The following is a 23,992-nucleotide window of genomic DNA, read 5'->3' on the forward strand; positions in this document are numbered from 1 at the left end:
TCTGACAGAGACTGGTAAGACAGGACCATACATACATTTGGTAGACAACCCCATACCTACATTGTTTTATAGGAAACGTCTAATTGAGGTTATTTCAGCCAAAGGGGGCAATAACAGCTATTAGAGCATAGGATGTCCTTTTTGCTCAGTAGGAAATGGCATCTTTGTAAAAAAAAAATACAAATACAAATACTAAATTACATTTTCATTGTTTTTGGTTCAATTACATCACCTTTTTCTATAGACATTGTTTGAAATAAGATCAAATATTGATATGCATTATATTACATTTCATATCATCGTACAGCATATTTGCACTATTGAAGCCACAGTCTAAAACCGCTAATTCCACCCAAAAATCTGGCAACCCTATGATTTCTGGTCGTAAGTATTGAACACATTTGACATTTACGATTGCCGGCCACGCCCATTTTCCGAGCAGGTTGTCGGGAGAGATTGACTCTTAACACACCTCACACCACAGGATTTTGTTATAGGAAAATGTTAAGAGCCATCTGATAATCGGGTGTTTTCTGTCGTTTTCAGCCATCCGAAAATCGGAAATCGGCCAGAAAATCCTTGTGTGTACCCCGCTTTACTTACATTACTTATTTATTATTATTAATCTTGTGTACTTGTACAGTGAGATGTAATAAAAGCAATTCTGCTGTGTCCATATTTATTTAAAAATAACTCAATATTTCATGGGGTGTCCTAATTTTTTCAAATGACTGTATACAAAAACCTTATCATATACAAAAAAAGTGTATCCAAGTAATTTATTTCCCCACTAACTAGAGTAGCTTCCAGAGAGATTTTATTATAATGTTATAATCTACATTCTTTCTACATTCTTTCCTCATTATTTGGTCCACTCCAGTCTAGACCTTGTCTGTATAATTACAATAACAATAACATTCAAGGTCCTCTGCTCTTTTTGTTCATTCTTTGGAAGATTCATTTTGAGAAGAGCTAGTAGAAATATATAAAAATAGGATGTTGTTTTCACGAGAGGAAGAGGAGAACAGAGCCCCATGTTTACAAGACTCTCTTGACTCATACTCTATGTGGGCTCTTTATTTTCCTCTTTATTTAACTTTCCAGACTACAATCGCCTGGCTCCAACAGAAAGCCAATTCATCACAGGCAGTTCTACAATGATAATCACACACACTGTGTTGGCAGAAGGAACCACTACACTGGTTGTGATGATAACCACAGGAACAGGTGCTTGAAATTGATAAACTGATTTCAATAGTACTTGGGTTAACACATCCTTGTATGTGAGGACCACTTACATGGTCGGTCTGGAAATAATGGCTCCAGCTTTATGGCGCTTTTCCACTACCGACCCGGGCCGCATTTGTATCCGAGCCGTGCCGTGCCGTACTTTCAGAAACGCTTCTCCATTATACTGAGCGACCCGGGACTGTAGGAGGAGTTACGTGTCATAAGATTCCCCCCGCTATACAGATCAGTGCATAGTGCGATATGCAAATGCGATAAGAATTATGTCAAAATGCAGCACTATCGTGCACAGATCAGCCTTACAACATGTAACGTTAAGTGCCTGTTACTTGCCGCTTTCAGTTCTAGTAGACTAGTTTAGATCTCGCAACCAGGGAAATGCCGACATGAAATGCCGACACGATTCTAATTTTATTTCTCCTGACACTTTGAGCACTGTGCTTTATTTTTTGGTGTACTACCGTAATAAGCCTAAAAAAGTTAAACTGTTCAAAAAGTGCAACTTCTCTGCTTTCAGAAACTGTTTGAATTTTTTAGATTGGGCATATAGTTCATGAATTACGATAGTTTGAAGGAACGCTGTAGAATCCGCTGTAGACAGCTCCGGTTTCGGAGCAAGACGCGAATCTGTCGGCATTAGTCAAATACATGCTCACATCCAGTCATCCGCTCACTGCTCTCCATCAAAAATGGCACATCCATCAATAATATGACATAATAACAACTGCTCTGATTAGATTGCTTAGATTGTTTAATACATCAACGGGGGGGAAAGCGAGATGAACTCGCGAGTATCATGCTTCCTCCATTGAACGGAAAGTCCTATCTATTCCATTCAAAGTGTTTTAGCCTTCCCCCTTTCCACTGGTAATAAGGAATTGGCAAGAATAGATCAATATAAATAGATCAACATAATGCAGCACTATCATGCACAGATCAGCCTTAAAACATGTAACGTTAGATATATAACGGAGCGATGTATTTGTACGGAAAGTCTGACTGACGCGTGGCTCATACAATCAAGCGGACGTTTGTTATAGATATGAGTGCTCCGGTGTCTTGCTGGTAGTCAAATATATTTATTTATATATACAGCATATGGATGTTACGTGCCTGTTACCTGCCGCTTTCAGTTCTAATAGTTTAGATCTCGCAACCAGGGAAACCGACATGTGTTAAAGGGAGCAAGACGCGAATCTACCGGCATTTGACTGCCGCTGGACTGAGGAACAGCATAGGCACAGGACATCGCCATAATAGCGATTTTTTTTTGTTATGCTTGTTGTAAATAAAAGTTCTATGATGCATTGAAATTACATTAAACTAAGATAATACGATGGTTATCATAATTTTTCTAATCTTTATTAATACGTTATTACAGAAACAGTAAGTGACATTTTCCAAGAGCAAAATCTGTTGTGGTATTTAAAGATGGCGGTTAGCGAAGAAATCTATGAACATGGGATGACGATTTCCATTGACCAATCAACGGTGTGCAGCGTCACACGTCACACGCAGCCTGGCAAAAAGGTACCTTTCGGCCCTGTAGTTCCTGCTCGTGAAGGGTAGCTAAAGAACTGAGCCGAGCCGACCCGAGCCGACCCGGGCCGACAAATGGAAAAGCGCCAAAGAAGCAGGCCAGCCCGGGCTGACCCGGGCTGGCCCTGTAGTGGAAAAGCGCCATTAGAGAACTTTGAGAAGAGAGAGGGTGGGCCTTCTACAGACAGACACCTCTCAGGGGTGCAAACCGGTGATGGCCCAAAAAGGTGAAAACAAAGAAAATGATCAATGCACGGCTAACCTTTTTTTGGGCGGGGGGCAGCGCTAGCACTAATGGAGGTCTATGATGCGCATGTAAATAGCAGCAGCCCTGACTTTAACACCCGCATAATTACTTTGAAAACAGTTTACTGTGACCGTGTTCTCCACGCTGTCTGGAATTGTACCTAGCTGGCTGAAGCTAAAAGTTATTTCAACAGTGGTGGAGTTTAGCAGACAGGAAGATTAGTTAGCTCGCTCATCATGTGACTTGGATGAGACTTAGACTCTCCCCCCCCCCCCCCAAAAAAAAATAATAATTATTATTTAGCAGATCTACACAATTCACATAGATGACCTATTTTGAGGTAAAAACGGCTAATTTAGCAGAAAGGTGACACGTTTGCACCCCTGGCCTCTACTGACTGATCACTAGTGGACCTCAGAAAACGGTGAAATTGCACTCTTTATATATCTAAATAAATCTCTTTATATATATAAATAAATCTCTTAATATATATAAATAAATCTCTATAGCTGGTGCGGACAGCCAACATCAGCAAGCCTCTACAAGTTAGAAGCCAGTGGGGATGTTGAGGATATGGCACAACCAGATTCTGAAGACAAATAATGATAGGCGGATTGAATGCTTGACAGACGGTCAAAATGTTGCTAAATTCAAACCAGTGAAGTGTGACTGTGATGGTCACGTGTGTTGGCAATAAAGAGGACACAGGTTCCAGACTTGTATGAGCAACTGGGAGTATGAGGAAGCAAGACGTTTTGCAGCAGTGTTGGTGCTGTGACCTTGGTCAGCAGTGTGAGTCTTGTTATATTGATGCCGGTGCATAAATATAAAGGTAATAAACTCACTCCTCGCAAGTTGAAGTACCCCCACCCGAGCTATTGAATTTCTAGCTTTTCGGTGACTTAGCTGGTTTACATCTGGTATTACGCCACGTGCAGACAGACTGCGCAATGCAATTGAGGTCTGTCGGAAGTCCATTGGTTTCAGTGGGATGCTGTGTGTGCCATTGAGACTCGGTAGCTGCACGAGTCTGCATTGCGCTCCGAATTCTGCACATCAAATCCTACATGTCTGTCTCCGGCTGAAGTCAGTTTAAAAACAACTTTGTGATATTAGAAGCTAACTGTCAACACCACAGCAGCAATGGTTAGCCTAACAACAATGTTAGCTTTTAATCAAACCGTATTCTGGTCTTCTCTTGTAGCCTTTCATGCTAGCAGGGAGACGTTTTTTTGGATGAACTGCAATCATTTCGACGCAGTCTGTGTATGTGGCTTTATGGTGACTCTATACAGAGAACGCAGGTTCAAGAGTTGTGAGAAGCTTGGAGTGCGAAGAAGCAAAGCTGTTTGCACTAGCGTGACACCTCAAACACACAGACTGCGTTGACATTGTGACATTGTGTATGGTGATGCAGAGTTCCAGCTGGGTGATTTGCGCTTCATCCTTCCAACAATTGATTGGCTGCATCTAAAACAGCTAAGGATTGTTGTTGTGATTTTAGACATTAGCATAGAGTATCACAAAGTAACTTTCAAACCCACGTTTATCGGAGCGGCGCACAGCATTTCAATGCACAAGTTGGAGAAGCAATGGGAATTCTGTTGGACCGCATCCGTCTGTGTGTACGAGGCTCGAGCCCTGTTACAGAGGCACAGCTGTGCTAGGGATTGCTAAGCAGGGTGGGGGGGGGGGTCACTCCAAGTCAATACTGCCAGGTGTACATAGAGCCAAAAATGGAGGGTAATGATAACTATGATGAGTCCAGCTTCAGTGGACTGTGAAATCATTCTGCTCTAACCTCCCCACCCTGAATCAAAACTAGGAAAACTGGCATTTCAACAGAGAAACACAAATTGTGTGGTTGTGGTGATTAAACAGTGTGAGTGAATAATTTGAAGGACACAGAGGGGTACTTTTTTCAAATCTTGCACACACACCTTGGAGGCTAGGGTTTCGACACTCCGTCTGCATGTCCTCTCGATTTGTAGGTCCTCTTGAATCGTGTTGACCTCTTCAATGACCATGTGGGACACTGTATGAGAGACAAAGAACATTATTCACTGATGTACATACATAGTGTATAACTGTATAACTCTACACAGTAATACATACAGCAGCATCTAGGGGATGTCATTTGATAAAACTAAATATGTTGATTAATCTATCACCCACCGACCACTTTATTAGGAACACCTGTACACCTTCTCATTCATTCAGGTGGTGAAATGATGCGGGCCTGTTTTCTTGGCACACTGCGGGGCCGTTAATACCAATCAATCATCACTTGAATGCCACAGCCTATGAGTATTGTTGCTGACCATGTGCATCCCTTAATAGCCACAATGCACCCATCTTCTAATGGCTACTTCCAGCATGATAGTGCACCTGAAAAATCTGCAGATTGTGTGATGCAATCATGTCATCTTGGACCAGATCTCACAGGAATGTTTCCAACAGCTTGTGGAATCAACGCCATTAAGAATTAAGGCTGTTTTGAGAGCAAAGGGAGGCCCTACCCAGTATTAGTATAGTGTTCCTGTGTTGTTGGTGCCACAATGTTACCATATGCTCTGATCAAAGTTTTAACTTTAGAAAGATCATAAGATCATCATTGTGTTTTGTCCACTGAGTTAATAAAAAAGCTATTGTGAAGAGCAAATGGTGTCTTTCAGCCTTGAATGTGACAGCATTTATGACATGCCTTCAGCTTGAAAATGTTCAGACACATTGTACAAAATAGCCTTGCATTCCAAGCTTCAATGTATGGCTGGAGAATGAGTGGACTCTATATTGGTACGTGACATTGTGAATGCATGTTCTCTTTACAAAACAAGTACAAGAATCTACAGCTTTTGTTGACGCATCTACTGTAATGTAATCAATCAAACACTGTTGAGATGCTAGATGCAGGTGAATAACTGTATTAATGTCAAAGACAAGGTCTTCTCATATTTAGCCGAGTCAATCTAATCAGGGCACCACCAAGAAACTCATTTGACGTGTGAATGGGTATGTGCATGTACATCAACTCTTTTTGTTGAGCGGTTCATTGAGATAAGAGCCCGTCACACTCGACACTATGTTCCTGCTCGCTTTTGTCTCACTCTTCCACCTCGCCTTCCTGCCAGAGAAGTATTTTTTTCTCTTGAATTCTAAAGCTAGTGAACTAATATTATGTTACCAATTCAAATGGTCTTATTTAGTCCGTTTTCATTCCTTTTGATAAACCAACACAACCAACCTTGGAGTGCCTGTGGTGTACACATCAGAGACAACTTGACACTGCTGTGCTATAAAGTCAAAGAAGATGAACAACAGAGCATTTGTGATTATTATTATTTTATTTTTTTTATCATTTTATTTTTTATTCCATCAATGTCATGTCTGTAAAGGTCAGATAAGGTTGGTTGGTATGGTTAATAAATGATCATATTATCTCACAAAATGGTAAAAGTTGTCAAATTGCTGGTGGAAATTCAGTGGACAGATCAGATACATGAAATACTAAAAGTTAATTAAGGGCATATGTCTTGGTCTTCATTAAAATAAAATAAACATTAAACTGTAAATTTCACTGAAGCCAGTTTCAAGGTGGTTAAAAAAAAAAAAAAAAAAAATCTGAGACACTTCATACTCCAGATGTTAACATAATTTGCAGTGGTAATCACAAGCCCCGAGTTTGTGGAGAACAGGCTTACTGCCACTTAACTAATTAAACATTGTGGTCGAAGGGGAAAAACAGGAATTAATGCCTTTGCTGCTAGGCATTTCCTTCCTGATGACACCTCATTAAAACTTGATGAACGCCTGTGTCTGCGATATCAAAGTTGCTCCTGCTCCCTCTCCACGTCAGTCATTCAATAGCACTTAGCTGCCAGTTTCATCCCGCTCTTTCTCCCGATCCGCTCTTTCACAGACTCCATAATGCCCGAGCCACACTCAAACCAGCAAAGGACGCACGCCTTGAACTAAATGACACGTTAATTGTAATTATTGGTAGGCATGGTAAATAAACAGTGCTGGAAGTGGAAAGTGTACAAGTGCAGGGCGACAGGGGTTCTGACAAGTCAGAATTGGCAGTCTTAATTGTAAGTTTCGGCCTCCCCATCATCGCTCCGTCGTTTTTTTTCCCTCGCCCCTCTTTTCCCCTCCTCTCAGGGAAGACAGTGATTACCCCTGTGCCGACGTGCCGCATAATGGTATCAGCGCCTCCGTCGGAGCAGTGAATTAAATTGTATCTGCAGCCGCGCTGAATCCCTTGATGAGGGGGGCAGATGCCTTTGTGGTGTTATCATTATAACACAATGGTCATGTTGTCATCAACCTTGCCATCGCCATTTGAAAAGAGGTGATTGTGTGTTGGGGGCTTTTTCTCGTTCCCACTCTCCCCCCCCCACCCCGCCGTTTCGTTGTGAATAGAAGCAATTTTCTAAGAGCTATGAAATCACGTAATAGGTCCTAATATGCAGCTGCTTGGCATAGCAAGGCAGTCTCTATTAAAGTGAACGCACAATATGTGTTTTTTTTGCAGGAGAACCTCTGGATGTATAAAAAAAAGGCAAAATGTATTCATATATAAAATCCCCAGGACTGCGATGATTACTATGAACAACTATTTGGAACAATCTATGATCTTAACCTTGTATACACTTTCATACAGTTTTAGATCCAATCTCTGGCTGTGAATGACTTGTGTGATGCATTTCTGCTAATAAGAAAATCTATCTATGTGAAATATAGCAGAGGTTTGGTATGTCAAGCACATTTGGGCTTCCTTACACACCTAAGGTGGCAGACTCTGTGGTTTTGGGTTGCCCCTTTTCACCTGCTTGCCCTTTACAGAAGAGGCCTGATGTCACAGGTGTGTGTTTGAGATGCAACAAAAGGCAAATGGAATGTGCATTAACCGAGAGGGCAGGAAGAGAAAGGGAAGTTGGATTATTAGGATTATTACCTAAAGGATGCGTCTTTAACTTAAGGTCAATATTAAAGTCAAATGTTAATAGTGCGTAAAAGTTCAAATGTGTCATGAGAGATCAGCTTCAGCGTGTTTCAATATTACCCTTAATCTGGGGGTAAAAAAACCAAAGCCAATAAAAAACTAGGAGAAGGTTAACTCACCTCTCTGGAACTCCTCAAGCTTATTGACTGCTTCATCACGCTCCTCCTGCATGCGTTTGCACTGATAAGGTTGAGCACAAAATGACAAACATAACAATTCTTATCAAATATCATCAATTTGCAGTCAACCTTCACTGAGCCAGTGCATAGCAAAATCACTCTACTTTAATTCAATCTGAAACCACTAGATTTTCATGAGACACACAGCTGAGTTCATGAAGGACAGCTGTTGAAGCGGCTGGGTTCTGTGACTTCTGTGTGCCCCAAGATTTAAAAAAAACACAAGTACTATACATCATTGTATCGTCTACAGTTACCTGAACTGAAAATTATTCTAATTAGTTCAGTGAGTTTTATTTTTGCACTCTTAAGTGAACCCCAGTCTAGAGTATTGTAAGGAAATGGTGAATGAAAGAGCAGAGTCTGCTACTGTTGGATTGAATTATGTCCAGCCATGTCCACAATCTCACAGACTAGTGGTTTGCTACAGCTAACCCTAACCCTGCTGAAAGTGAGAGAGAGTGAGTGTTACATTCTTTTAGCTATGATCTACAATTTAAAAATGAGTTGGAGTTTGATTAATTGATTGACACACATACCAAAGTGAAATCATTTTTCATCTCTCAAATTTTGTTTTTGTTAATCATTCAAATCTGTTTCTCCTTCACTCCTCCATCATGAACAATAAAACTGAACTAACACTGACCTCCATGGTGACCCTCTCCTGCTCCCTCTGCAGACCCTCATACTCCTGGACGGCTGTGGGGATCAAAGGATGCCAGTCAGCCATCTTAGACTCTTCATCTTCTCAGAGGAAAATTATTTTGGGGGAGATTTTGAACCCTTATTATTTCTAAATAGAGAACAACTATGTGGAAATTCCTCCAGCTTCTGATTAATTTCCGACCAATGACTAACTCGTGTCTCCTGAGAGAGACATGACAATTAATCACACACAGTCTCAGAGCACTGAGAACACTACAGCTAGTAGTATGGTTAGCCTTGGAAGTGCTCTGTTTTTCAAAAGCTCAACACAAATGCAATTCATATAATATTATTATTATATAATTATTAATATATACGATGACATGGCTTCTGGAGGGGTGTCCAGAAATATAGCCCGGGTAAGCCCCTCAACCAGGTCTCGGGGTGGTAAAAGGGTAGCCCCTCGGCCCCGAGCCTGGCGGAGTGGAGAGGAAAACAACTACCCATACGCCGAAGAATATAATATTATGAATGTAGGACAAATATGATATTGCTTGTACTGAGATCCATCATTGGTTGCACATCGTGCGTCTTTGAGCCTCGGAAAAGCGCTAACCTATATAATATATAATGAATTATTATTATTATCATTTCGATAAACACTGGAACAGTTCACTGAGGTACCTTCACAGCTAGGCTCAGGTAGGGATAGCAGCTGTGTAGTTTCAGCATTGGTTGAGCAGATCTACAACCATCAGGCATTGCGGTCGTAGTTAATCTGCAAACCAGGCCAAGTGCTATTTCCTCCAGGGTACAACATTATTGTCACATGTGCTTACTCAACACTGCTGCTCTACAACACAGTAGCTAGTACGGTAAATATGAAGTGAGTCAGAGGTCTATCATTCACATAACATGGCATATGTAAGCCCTCCCTTGTAACTGTCCACTTGCATTGTATCAAAGTAACAATGGGAGTATGAGGTAGTCATGGTTGTGATATAAGTAAAGGCCACGGCCACACCAAACTAAACTATCTGTTAATTATGGACTGAGACAATGGTTTCTCTTTCGGAGTCTTTCAAGGGACAACAGAGAAGACCAGAGGCTGTCCGTTTTGGCAGTAAACTCCTTTTATATCAACATGTTTTTTTGTGTTTTTTTATCTGTGTTTGGTATAAAGTCAAGGTCATATGACCTAGGAATATTCCACGTACGTTGATTAGTATGTTCGTGATTAAAAGAAAAGCCTGGTTCAAGCAACTCTCGATTGAAGCCTCGAGTGATTCCTCGAATTAGAATCAGCCTTGTGTCATCAATGTTCACGCAAGTCCGGTTTGGAAAGTCTCGTTTTGGGCGAGCGAGTTATAAGCAGACCAGAAGAGCCGATTGTCGAAAAGATTCTAAGACTGGAAAATTACAGCACAGCGCTCTGTTATGGATCTTTATGAAGAATAAAAAGTTGTAAAAAAGTGCAATAATTAACAAGGCGAGGGAAATGGTTTGGCAAGAAATTGCTGCCAGATTAAATTCGTACGTAATACTAGCCCCTACTTATTGTTTTATGTTCATCTTTTAATAAATAAACATTCACTACTCTGGTTATATTAGCAGCAGGCTACATACTATCAGATGACAGAGTGGTATCAGCCACTAGCATGACATTATAGTGTTCTTTTAAGACGGGGGTTCGAATCCCGCTTCTGACACTTTTTCACACACTTTTTACTGCATTTCGATGTCTGATCTCGTACTCTGCAATAGCAATAAAGTTGAATCTAACCTAAAAATGTATGTTTAAAATGATGGTGTAGGCTAATTTACGAGAACTGACATAACGACAATAGTGTTTGAAGCCTTTCTGACTAGTAAATGATGTTCTTCTAGCGTTGTAACTGGACCCTGGATTTGGCATATTATTTCTTATGAATACTGATGTATTTGCATAGCACATATGCATACAACCGAATGCAAACGTATTGTGCTTTACAAAACGATAAATGCATAAAACATAAAAACATGTGCAATAAAATAACAATTTAAAAAGTATGTAAGTTTAAACACTAGGGGCCTCATTTATAAAGCGTTGCATAGAACTGGCGTAAAATGCTTGCGTAGACAAGCAAGAACATTTACCGACATTCAGATTTATAATCGGCGCGCACGCAAGTGGAATTCGCGCTGCGCAAGTCCCATGCCTGCTTCCCTTTATAAATCACAATCAACCCTAAACTTTGCGCACGTGAACGAGCGTCTTGTCCCACCCTTTTTGACGCCCATAGTTGCCTATAAATGGGCAGTGAAACACCCCAACAGAACAGCCAAAAAACTATATTTACAATTAAATACGATTCTCGATTAAACTGTACAACATATTTGCTGTTGTTTTGCAAAAACAAAGATCTACCTTTGTATTTATTAAGTAAGTACAATTGGATACACTGTCAGTCAGTGGCGGACTCAGGCTGTTTGAAGGGCAGGGGCGAAAAGAAAAAAAGGGCACCTACTGCACAACATGGGACCCCATCAGTGCACATGGTCAAGTTTAGACCATTGGATGGGCAGCCAATAGGACACATCCTCTAATTTTGCCACTCAAAAGGGCACTTTAGTGTGACGTTTTTCAACTGTATGGGCACATGGTCAAGTTTAGATCATTGGAGGGGCACCAATAGGGCACATCCTCTCATTTTTGCCACTCAAAAGGGCACTTAAGCGAGACGTTTTTCAACCGTGGGGGCACCAGGAGGGGCGGTTGCCCCCCCTGCCCCCCCCATGGGTCCGCCAGTGCTTTCAGTATAGTTTGCTTCAAGGTAGTTTAGGGGCATGATATCCACTCTGATATTCTGAAACTTTTCTTTTCTTTACTTCTCTTTCAAAAGATAATTTCTAATACAGGAGAGGCCTATTATTTAAGCTACTCCAAATCTTTTTATGCTGCACATTGCCCTTTAGCTGAGATTTCAGCCTTATGTCGCATAATTGCCACAGATGAAAATCCAGATGTTAAGGACACACATGAAACGTTATTACGAAAAAAACACTTGACTTTGTTTAAGACAGAGCACAGCGACAAATAATCGTCGTTCTTAGCGTTCAGGCAATAAAACAATGTGTAGCTGCACGATTAAAATAATTTTAAAAAATAATAATAATAACGTATTCCTAGTCCTACAGGAAGCAACTGTATTCTCACCTTGATTGGAGAGGTTTGTAATGATCTCCATTTGTTTGAGTTCGTCTTGTTCCGCCATTGATAGATTATAGGTGACACTTTGCCGCCGCAAGCAACAGGAAATGACACACCTGTCCAAAGTGCACACACCTGTCCGTCATGTTTAATACGGTTCAGACTTCAGCTGAGGTAGGTTAATAATAATATATTATTATTATTATTATTATTATTATTATTATTATTTTATATATATATGTGATGGATGTGAATCTCACTAGCAAACATAACGCTGGCTGCTGGCAGTCGCAGAAACCTTTAATTAAGCCAAACAATGAGCAGAATGCAACAACTAGTGGTGATTAGGGTTGCACATTTTGGGGAATATTCAGAGGTGGAAACTTTCCATGGGGATTAACAGAAATATATGCAAATTAATATGAATACCATTCGCATTAGATATATTTATCATATCATATGGAGACAGGAACATAAACCTTTTTACCTTATCGTAACCCTAACCCATTGCAAATGATTAAATCCTTCCAATAGAAAAAAAGAAATGTTACAAATTGAACTTTAATTAAATGTTGACTTTTCACATGGGATGATTTCAATGAAAGTGAATATTGAATGATCCCTAATGACCCATCCTAACCCTAGCTTAGCAGAAAGCATCTAGTCCTGGGCTCAGACAGTGTAGTAGTGTGTAGTAGTGTGTGCTCAGACAGTGTAGTAGTGTGTAGTAGTGTGGGCTCAGACAGTGTAGTAGTGTGTAGTAGTGTGGACTCAGACAGTGTAGTAGTGTGTAGTAGTGTGGACTCAGACAGTGTAGTAGTGTGTAGTAGTGTGGACTCAGACAGTGTAGTAGTGTGTAGTAGTGTGTGTAGTAGTGTGTGCTCAGACTGTGTAGTAGTGTGTAGTGGTGTGGGCTCAGACAGTGTAGTAGTGTGTAGTAGTGGGGACTCAGACAGTGTAGTAGTGTGTAGTAGTGTGGGCTCAGACTGTGTAGTAGTGTGTAGTGGTGTGGGCTCAGACAGTGTAGTAGTGTGGACTCAGACAGTAGTAGTGTGGGCTCAGACAGTGTAGTAGTGTGGACTCAGACAGTAGTAGTGTGGGCTCAGACTGTGTCGTAGTGTGTAGTAGTGTGGGCTCAGACAGTAGTAGTGTGTAGTGGTGTGGGCTCAGACAGTGTAGTAGTGTGGACTCAGACAGTGTAGTAGTGTGTAGTAGTGTGGGCTCAGACAGTGTAGTAGTGTGGGCTCAGACAGTGTAGTAGTGTGTAGTAGTGTGTGCTCAGACAGTGTAGTAGTGTGTAGTAGTGTGGACTCAGACAGTGTAGTAGTGTGTAGTAGTGTGGACTCAGACAGTGTAGTAGTGTGTAGTAGTGTGTGCTCAGACAGTGTAGTAGTGTGGGCTCAGACAGTGTAGTAGTGTGTAGTAGTGTGGACTCAGACAGTGTAGTAGTGTGGGCTCAGACAGGGTAGTAGTGTGTAGTAGTGTGTGCTCAGACAGTGTAGTAGTGTGTAGTAGTGTGGACTCAGACAGTGTAGTAGTGTGGGCTCAGACAGTGTAGTAGTGTGTGTAGTAGTGTGGACTCAGACAGTGTAGTAGTGTGGGCTCAGACAGTGTAGTAGTGTGGGCTCAGACAGTAGTGGTGTGTAGTAGTGTGGGCTCAGACAGTGTAGTAGTGTGGACTCAGACAGTGTAGTAGTGTGTAGTAGTAGTGTGGGCTCAGACTGTGTAGTAGTGTGTAGTAGTGTGGGCTCAGACAGTGTAGTAGTGTGTAGTAGTGTGGGCTCAGACAGTGTAGTAGTGTGTAGTAGTGTGGACTCAGACAGTGTAGTAGTGTGTAGTAGTGTGGACTCAGACAGTGTAGTAGTGTGTAGTAGTGTGGGCTCAGACAGTGTAGTAGTGTGTAGTAGTGTGGACTCAGACAGTGTAGTAGTGTGTAGTAGTGTGGGCTCAGACAGTGTAGTAGTGTGGGCTCAGACAGTGTAGTAGTGTGGACTCAGACAGTGTAGTAGTGTGTAGTAGTGTGGGCTCAGACAGTGTAGTAGTGTGTAGTAGTGTGTAGTAGTGTGTGCTCAGACAGGGTAGTAGTGTGTAGTAGTGTGGGCTCAGACAGTGTAGTAGTGTGTAGTAGTGTGGGCTCAGACAGTGTAGTAGTGTGTAGTAGTGTGGGCTCAGACAGTGTAGTAGTGTGGAGTAGTGTGGGCTCAGACTGTGTAGTAGTGTGGAGTAGTGTGGACTCAGACAGTGTAGTAGTGTGGAGTAGTGTGGACTCAGACAGTGTAGTAGTGTGGACTCAGACAGTGTAGTAGTGTGTAGTAGTGTGGACTCAAGACTGTGTAGTAGTGTGGACTCAGACTGTGTAGTAGTGTGTAGTAGTGTGGGCTCAGACTGTGTAGTAGTGTGGAGTAGTGTGGACTCAGACAGTGTAGTAGTGTGGGCTCAGACTGTGTAGTAGTGTGTAGTAGTGTGTAGTAGTGTGTAGTAGTGTGTAGTAGTGTGTAGTAGTGTGGACTCAGACAGTGTAGTAGTAGTAGTAGTAGTGTGGGCTCAGACAGTGTAGTAGTGTGTGTAGTAGTGTGGACTCAGACAGTGTAGTAGTGTGTGTAGTAGTGTGGACTCAGACAGTGTAGTAGTGTGGGCTCAGACAGTGTAGTAGTGTGTGTAGTAGTGTGGACTCAGACAGTGTAGTAGTAGTAGTAGTAGTGTGGACTCAGACAGTGTAGTAGTGTGTGTAGTAGTGTGGACTCAGACAGTGTAGTAGTGTGTGTAGTAGTGTGGACTCAGACAGTGTAGTAGTCTGGGTTTCCGTTAACCGATAATTACCGGTCTTTGTCCGGTAAAAGTTGTTGAAGTCCGACAAATTGAAAAGTCGTCGGACATATTGTCCGGTGAAAATAATTCCCTTTGAATACAATTCGCTAAAGTTCACATTCTGATTCCTTCTATTTTAAAAAAGACGAATATATAGGCTATGTATTTCTTTTATTATGATATGATTTGACACCGGCATGATGATGACTCCTAATGTATAGGCCGGCCTATGCGAAACAGCGCACAGGTGCCACATGGGATTGATGCCAGATGGGATTACAGTTTAACCAGTCTATTACCGCTTAAACACAGTAGCCCATTCGGCGGTAACCCATGCCTATCTGGCAACCCTGCCAACCCGTCCACCATAGTAATACGCAAACGTTGCAGCTCAAAGTGCACCATAACGAGCGATTAAATTAATGGAAAGATGGCAAAACAAAGTAAGCTTAGCAATTATTTCATGAAGCCAAGCAACAATGAGTCTGAGCCTGAGGAGAAGTCTGACTCTGAAGACGTTGGCCAAGATAGCCTGCTTGATTCCCGTCTCCAGTGTGCCTGCAGAGAGAGGATTCTCTCTGCAGAACCGAATTAAAACTGCGGACCGAAGTCGCCTTGGGGAGGGGCAAGGTCACACGGCTAATGCGCATTGCAAGTTGCGGAGAGACACTTTGCAGCTTTGATTTCAAGTCCGCAGCTGCACGCTTCAATGCTGCCAAAAAGCGACGTAGGCCTAATAAGTAGCTGAATTATATGAGCAGCCATTGTTATTTTCAGAGTTTTTACTCTAGGCTATTTTATTTAAGGCTATCCCCTATCTATCTGAGAAAAGGCATAGGCGATAGGCCTAGGCTGTAACATCGAACGGAAATTAGCCTATACATACGCATTGCAAGTTAATTTAAAGCCTATTTATTTTCAAAGAGTTTTATTCTATTTTATTTTATCTGATAAAAGGCATATGAACGGAAATTAGGCTAGCCGTGTCACGCCAGAAGCCTACATGCTTGCACTGTTACTGTTCAATAAAATGTTATACATCTAGACATTGTGGTATTTCTTTATATACGTATCCCAGACTGCCTATCAATTGTTTCTCAATAAACAGTTATGTTCTCCCCATTGTCATACTCCCGAGCTAAACGAAATGCCTTCCCAACCAGCGAGACCTGGTTATAGAAATGACGTTGTTTTATTGATTTAAAAAAAAAGGGTAAAACTGGAAAGAGAAAATAGAAAACTCACATTAATCCCAAACAATTTAACAAACTTCAGTTAACGTAATGTGGAGTCCGTTCATTGATCGATGCTGTCTGTTCAGTTCCCAGTGAGGCGCCCGTTCAGCGCTGGACCCGTTCAGCGCTGGATTTGACGCATGGCATAGCGCGCATGCGTCAAATCATGTTATATTATTATATATTATATAGCTCGCATCTAATCGTATCGGATGAGAAATAGACATTAAATGGCATATATAGGCCGCTACACAACAGTAATCACCGCGACAAACAGCTATATTAGATTTGGAAGAAAAAAAATATGATTTTGAAAAAAAAAAAAATTATTATATTTTAATATGATGACCGGAATATATCACGTTTGTCCGGTAAATCGAATTCTTACCGGACACGATGTCCGACGGCAAATTTTTCTAACGGAAACCCTGGTAGTAGTGTGTGTAGTAGTGTGGACTCAGACAGTGTAGTAGTGTGGACTCAGACAGTGTAGTAGTGTGTAGTAGTGTGGACTCAGACAGTGTAGTAGTGTGTAGTGGTGTGGGCTCAGACAGGGTAGTAGTGTGTAGTAGTGTGTAGTAGTGTGGGCTCAGACAGGGTAGTAGTGTGTAGTAGTGTGGACTCAGTGTAGTAGTGTGTGTAGTAGTAGTAGTAGTAGTAGTAGTAGTAGTAGTAGTAGTAGTAGTAGTAGTAGTAGTAGTAGTAGTGTGGACTCAGACAGGGTAGTAGTGTGTGTAGTAGTGGGCTCAATAGCATCTCATTAGTGTGCAAGACCTTGTGAATCAGCTGTACATGTGATGGAAGAGTGCATTGCAGTTCCATTGAATTGGGGACAGTTTAACCAAAATATACAAGACCTAGAACTGACATATCCCACAAAAAGGTTCAAGCTAACTTTTTTTTTAGGAATTTAAGCAAAATTCCCCAAATTCCCAGGCTTAACTAAAATTCCAGAAATGTACCATAAAGTTTCCAACCCTTTGCAACCCTAATGGTGATTCACAACGACCGCAATATGTTAATCAAAATGTGTATGCAATTACAAGTGGGATTGAACAAGTCAAATACGATTGGGGATTCTAATATAATTTAATTTATTTATGGACCAATACAACACATTCAATTTCTTCAGTGAAAGAGATGGGAATGTTTATGTTTTTCTTTTTCACAGCACGCACACATCACAGACAGTAATACACACAACGTAAAAATCTGTTGTATTTCTTTCCAGAGTAATTACAGGAAGCAACAAATGTCAAAAAGAAACAAGCAATGACAGTCAACACACATTGGGTTAAATGCAAAATCAACAGATCTACAAATCAATTTCAGATGGCCCAATATGTGTCCAATATCGACACTCATCACCTTGCCAAGCAAGCCTAGGTAAGATATATTTCAGTACCAGAGAGTTCAGTCAGATGATTTTCTGATTATAACTCGTATCAATTAGTATGGGAAATCAATGATGCTAACTACATTAAACTTTTATTGGACAAATCCAAACCACTGAAATGAAAAGAGAACACAACAACGCTTCCCTTTAAGAGCTAAGGTGTAAGACAAAATTACATTTTCCTTTTGTTTTGGTGGGAACGACATCAAGAACATTTCATGAGACAAAATCCAGCAGTAACACGAACCCCAATAAATAACAGGTCTATTTATGTCTAGGATTTTAAGGGTAAGTTTACACTTCTGAACAAAACATAGATATTACAATCACAAAAACTATCCATACAAGACTCCGGACATAGATACAGAGGGCGCTGAGGTTACTGCTCTGTTCTCTGTTGGGAGGAAGGGGAGGTAGAGTCAGAGCGTTGCAGAGGGGCTCAGTGGCGGGCAGCAGACTCCCTGGGGTAGAACTCTGCCAGGGTGCTCTGTGGGATCCTCTTCAGCATCTCTTTGGGGAAGATACGGAGCAGCTGCCAGCCGATGTCCAGGGTCTCGTAAACGGTCCTGTTGTCATAAGGGCCTGAGGGAGGAGAGCAGAGAGTGTTGTGAAAACATTTGTCCGGAAATCTCATTAGATTGTATTCCTAAATTACCGTCTCAATTACATACACTGAAGGAAGCATTTCATAGAACTTAACTCAGTAACTAGATATTTCTGAAATTATGATTTCATAAATTTAAAAAAACACCACCGATGATCGTCTCAATATACGACCATGGTAAAATCCCCCAATTTGCCATCTCACCACCTGAAGGACAGGAGTGAACTGCAGAGCCTTCTAAGCAGCCCCAATTGCCTGTGTTTCAGCTGACAGCAAAGAGAGGCCCAAAGTCTGAGACATGATTATTATTGTAGTGTAAAGCAATACATTCATTACTGCTATGGAACAGAGGATTTGTCATTTCTATTCACTTCTTTGTCCTCATCAACTCTAATAAAATTATCTCAGTTTAATGAATCAGGTAAGGCTTGTTGAAAGACTTCAGGCTCACACTCACTCTTCCTATCCTTCCTTTAGCAATCTCATCAGTCCAAGGACAAGTGTGATAATGGATTTGCATTTACTGTGCGCTTTGATGGGAAGCACACATTATCACTTAAGGACTGTGTGTTTGTGTGTGTGTGTGTGTGTCTCACAGAGGAGTTAAAAAACATGTAGCCATGAAAGTTTACCATTGTCTCTTTTTAAATAGACTTCATGTCATCACACAATCTATACAAATACTCAATCCAGTTGGGTTTTTGTTCCAATCTGCTCTTGAATTATGGCTGGAAGCATTGAAAATAAACAATGATAATTAAAAACAAAGACTTCCAGGTTACAATGAACATGGGCCTACTGTACCCTAGTCAGAAACATGATGTAGCAATGCCCAATAGGAAAGTGCACAGCCATTTGTTAGAACTTTATATGGACATATCCAGCATGTGGTGGGGTCAGTGGGTCACAGACAGGTTTGTCAACCAAATCCTAAACAAGGGTACTTAATTTAGACATATACAGGTGCTGGTCATACAATTAGAATATCATCAAAAAGTTTATTTATTTCAGTAATTCCATTCAAAAAGTGAAACTTGTATAATGTATACATTCATTCCACAGACTGATATATTTCAAGTGTTTATTGCTTTTAATTTTGATGATTATTACTGACAACTAATGAAAACCCCAAATGTAGTATCTCAGATACTAATGAAAACCCCAAATGTAGTATCTCAGATACCGCCCCCCCCCCCCTGCCAAGATGATGTGTTGTGTGTTTTTCCATCTCTTACCCTGAGCAATGAAGTTCTTCTCAAACTTCTGCAGGAACTCCAGGTAGAGCAGATCGTCTGAAGTGAGAGCCTCCTCTCCTACCACAGCCTTCATGGCCTGCACGTCTTTACCAATGGCATAGCAGGCGTACTGAGAGAGGGGGTGGGAGGGTTGTGGTTTAGTTAGGCTTGTTTGACCAGGAAAGGTACCCTGACTGGGTACTTGTTATAGGACATTTGTGACAGCTGCTGGTGAAAGGGGTAACAAGCCGGAAACCAATTTAATGTTCTAAAGCCCAATTTATACTTCTGCGTCGGATTTACGCGCGGCTACGCCGTAGCCTACGCGAGGGCTCTCCCAGTTTATAGTTCTGCGTTGGTCGGTCCGCGTAATAGTGTGTTAAAGTGTACATGGTGGTAATGTTATAGTGTGTTAAAGTGTACATGGTGGTAATGTTATAGTGGTTTAGTGTGTACATGGTGGGTATGTAATAGTGTGTTAAAGTGTACATGGTGGTAATGTTATAGTGTGTTAAAGTGTACATGGTGGTAATGTTATAGTGGTTTAATGTGTACATGGAGGTACATACCCACCATGTAATAGTGTGTTAAAGTGGACATGGTGGGTATGAAATAGTGTGTTAGTGTACATGCTGGGTATGTAATAGTGTGTTAGAGTGTACATGGTGGGTATGTAATAGTGTGTTAGAGTGTACATGGTGGGTATGTAATAGTGTGTTAGAGTGTACATGGTGGGTATGTAATAGTGTACATGGTGGTATGTAATATTGTGTTAAAGTGGACATGGTGGGTATGCTCATTACCAGCTGGTTGGACACATCGGCGTGGTCTTTACGAGTCATTCCTTCACCGATGGCAGACTTCATCAATCGAGACAGAGAGGGCAGCACGTTGATGGGTGGATAGATCTGAAAGTGAAATATTAAAGAATATATTTAGTAATCTATACCATATTCAACTAAAACGTAAACCAAAAAAAGTTTGCATTTCACATTTTCGAGTGTAATATAGTATAAAAATATATTCACTAGATTCACAGCAAGAGGAAACTTTTATTTAAATGATTTATTACTTTTATATTGTTTCCAACCTTGTTGTGGTACAAACAAGTGTGAATGTCCGTACTGTACCTGTCTGTTATGCAGCTGTCTGTCCACGTATACCTGTCCCTCCGTGATGTACCCAGTCAGATCAGGAATGGGATGGGTGATATCTGGGAAAACACATTTCACATGAAGGTCAATGTAGCAGAGGCCCCTAAGAGGTGGCTAAAGGCCAATGCACACGGCGATTTTGTCGCACCGCCGAATTCGATTCCATTGTTTTGAATGCATCTCAATGAGACAATGCACACGGCGTGCGATGCGATATTGTCGCACGACAACATTCGATTCTCAATTCACACGAATGAATGAATGAGAATGGAGAATCGAATGTTGTCGTGCGACAATATCGCATCGCACGCCGCGTGCATTGTCTCATTGAGATGCATTCAAAACAATGGAATCGAATTCAGCGGTGCGACAAATACATTAATAAAACATGAATTAAAAATGAATACTTGGGAGAGAAAAAAACAATGCCAATCCAGATGGTATTTCCTAAGCAGAACAGTTGTCTCACCATCGTTGGGCATAGTGAGGATGGGGATCTGAGTGATGGAGCCGTTCCTGCCCTCCACCCTGCCAGCACGCTCGTAGATGGTGGCCAGATCAGTGTACATGTAGCCGGGGAAGCCTCGACGGCCAGGAACCTCCTCTCTGGCCGCAGACACCTGGGGAGACGGGGGAGCAAGGGGTGGAACCAGGGTACGTCAGATACAGTGGAGGCTAGTGGAGGCAGAGATCAAGAGGCCATCTTCCAGACATGGGCCTGCTATCCACCCCCGCACCAACCTACAGACCGTTGGGGACAGAGCCCCCAATCATTGTTTTAGTTTTTGCTTTGTTTGTTTTCTGTCCGTTTCATCCCCTAAAACAGCGTCCTTGGGTTTTTGAAAGGCGCTATATAAATTAAAGTTATTATTATGATTATTATTCAATTTCTACCTCCACCAGCCTCCCCTGCTTAGATGACCCCGTTTACTCAAAACTGCCCCACTGAAAAAGGTCTCCTTCCATGACGGCATTCCATTTAATATAATTATAGCCTACATGGGGTTTTTGCTTTGAAACAGATAGCGGAAGTGTTGATTTATAATTAAAAAAAAAATTTAAATAAAAAACATATTTACAGATGTAGACATTGAAACAGTAGTCTACTTTTGTTGGTAGATAATTTTCACGTCGGCCTCACGCGCTGAAAAATAGGCGACACTCTGACTCTCTAGCGAGCGAGCAGCATCAGGCGTCAGCGCCAGGCGCCCCTCTCACGTGTGTCTGCTCTAACCTGCTAACATGGCCGCCTAAATGAGACTGACACGCGCCGCTGAGGTAACGCGAGGTTGACGTTTGCGGTGTAATTTAGCCTTTAGAATGAGGCAGCAGAACCCCCCCCCCCCCCTCCAATTGTCTTCTCAATAGTTTTTCCCCTTCTTGCTCTTTTCCTTTCTTTATATTGTATGTACTTCTTTTGTAGTCCTTCGTTAGACAAAATGCCTCAATGGACAATCATACTGATGAACATTTTGACTAACACATTTTGACTATGTAAATAAATGTACATATTTTGACAGTGCCACTGACCTACACTTTTAGAATGTCACTTCAACTATATACTGCAAAAGAATGTGTGTTTATTCAATTGAAAAACCCAAACAAACAAAAAAGTAAAGGGCTTGCACTTGTGAACTGTGGATTCACTTCGAGACTCAACCTTCAAACACGGAAACAGGAATAGAAGTTAAATGTTAATGCCCGGTCTTCTTCTTTAAGTGGTTAAATACCATACAAGTCAAGAGTCTTGGCCGAGGCATTTTTTTTGATACAACATATGCGTCAAGGTTAGAGGCAGACAATAGAGAAAGGGAGCCGCGCATTCACATGTGTATAGACCATTTAAAACCTACATTGTACGGCTGACACATAAAAACATGTTCTGCTGAATAAAAGGATTATTACAGGCATAAAAGGAAGAGGCGACAGGGTCCGACTCCTCGCCAGAAAAAGCAAGAGAGGGCGGTGTTATAAAAAAGCCCCCTTCCCCTCCCTAAGCCTCAGAGAATAATGAAATTACGGCTTTTACAGAAGGCTGAAGGACACATTATCCTCCCTTTCACTGAGTGAACACAAGAGTCATTAGAGAGTTTATCACTCGGCAAACACCTTAACAGATGTGTTGTGTGTGTGTGTGTGTGTGTGGGGGGGGGCTTCTGCTGCTGTAGTTTCTGTTCCTGCCATCCACGTGTACGTTGAGTGTTACAACTGTTTGTTTGCTGTTCATGTCTCCTTTGTAGGCAGGTCTCTTGGACACCAGATGAACATCACAAGATCTTCAAACTTTATCTAGGCTACTATGATAACTCACTTTCTACCCATCTATCGTACAAACCATCTGAAAACTTTTTCTACTACCAGAAAATAAAAAAAGAAATCTCTCTCTCCCTCAGCGAATCTACCCATCTATCGTCAAAACCACTGCCATTGTGCCTTTAACCCCTAATTGCTCCAGGGGCGCTGATGTACTCTGTTTAATGACAAAGGGTTGAATTTAATCTGATCTAAAAAAGCCAATAAAGCCCATACTGATTAACCTCTTAACTGTATTGATCTATCCATTCTCTCTCTCTCTGTATAACCATCCTCTTACCTTCTCTCATCTGGCTATCCTCCCCTCTTACCATGTTTATCTATCTATCCCTCCTCTTACCTTCTCTCATCTGGCTATCCTACCTTCTTACCATGTTTATCCAACTGTCCTACTACAGTATGTCAATGTATTTCAACTACTCAGCCATCATCCTTTCTATCACCAGTCATTACTCTTGTACTCAGTATAATCTAGAGTCTAGACTATTTAAAGATCTCAGAGATATGACATAGCAGAATGAGTAGAGTGCCGCTGCCAGACTTAACAAAGATTTGACATTGATGACTTTGATCACTCCGACCGAGTCAGCCGGAGGAGTTGTAGTCTTATTGTGGCGAGCAAAAAAGATCTCCTTTCGTGTTCCTTACTGCAGTGTGGTTGTAATAGCCTGCTGCTCTGTGTTGACGACAAAAAACAAACAAAAAAAAAACGACATTTCAGAAAAGATAGATAGTAGCCAAGCGATTGGTAGTGAAAGGGTGGGCGCTCTTGTTCAGCAACTTGAGGACCCTAACCTTCACAGAATTCACGGCTCACAGCCTGCATAAGCCTTTTTACAATCTGCTCATATAGGTGGCCGTGCAAACCTTGCAGGTTAAACAACCTTGACGTGGGCCAGTGTCTCGTTATTCCATTGTGTTGGAAGATGTACGCATGTTCCTGTCTGAAAGGCAAATACGATAATAGTCATTATTTACTGCATCAAGGTCATTGTGTGTGGGGACGGAGGTTTTTCATTACCTGGCATACTGAATTTGCCAATGACATTCAGATAAAAATGGCTAGCAAACTTCAACATTAAAAGTGAGAATCTGATACTTCACAGAAAGAGAGCAGAGCACCGCGAGGAGTCCAGCTGGTTCAGTCTCCCTACCTCTCTGAGAGCCTCAGCTGGTTCAGTCTCCCTACCTCTC

General features: G+C 41.5%; 2 protein-coding genes across 2 annotated transcripts in view; both read right to left on the reverse strand.

Moving 5' to 3' along the window:
* Nucleotides 1-8,948, reverse strand: part of shtn1 (shootin 1) — a gene marked incomplete at its 5' end in the record, with an annotated part of 39,390 nt that extends 30,442 nt beyond the window's left edge. Inside the window, 3 exons of the mRNA XM_080531684.1 lie at nucleotides 4,975-5,069; nucleotides 8,159-8,219; nucleotides 8,865-8,948. Of these exons, the coding sequence (XP_080387810.1) occupies nucleotides 4,975-5,069; nucleotides 8,159-8,219; nucleotides 8,865-8,948 (240 nt within the window). The remainder of the gene's footprint in view (nucleotides 1-4,974; nucleotides 5,070-8,158; nucleotides 8,220-8,864) is intronic.
* Nucleotides 8,949-17,174: 8,226 nt separating this feature from the next.
* Nucleotides 17,175-23,992, reverse strand: part of atp6v1ba (ATPase, H+ transporting, lysosomal, V1 subunit B, member a) — a 33,105-nt gene continuing 26,287 nt past the window's right edge. The window contains exons 10-14 of the mRNA XM_080530639.1: nucleotides 20,955-21,105; nucleotides 20,462-20,544; nucleotides 20,135-20,239; nucleotides 19,332-19,461; nucleotides 17,175-18,074 (exon numbers count right to left, since the gene is read on the reverse strand). Coding sequence (XP_080386765.1) covers nucleotides 17,932-18,074; nucleotides 19,332-19,461; nucleotides 20,135-20,239; nucleotides 20,462-20,544; nucleotides 20,955-21,105 — 612 coding nt within the window. The 3' untranslated portion in view covers nucleotides 17,175-17,931. The remainder of the gene's footprint in view (nucleotides 18,075-19,331; nucleotides 19,462-20,134; nucleotides 20,240-20,461; nucleotides 20,545-20,954; nucleotides 21,106-23,992) is intronic.

This window comes from Nansenia antarctica (genome assembly GCF_963989245.1).
Source record: "Nansenia antarctica genome assembly, chromosome: 1".
Classification (NCBI taxonomy): Eukaryota; Metazoa; Chordata; class Actinopteri; order Argentiniformes; family Microstomatidae; genus Nansenia; species Nansenia antarctica.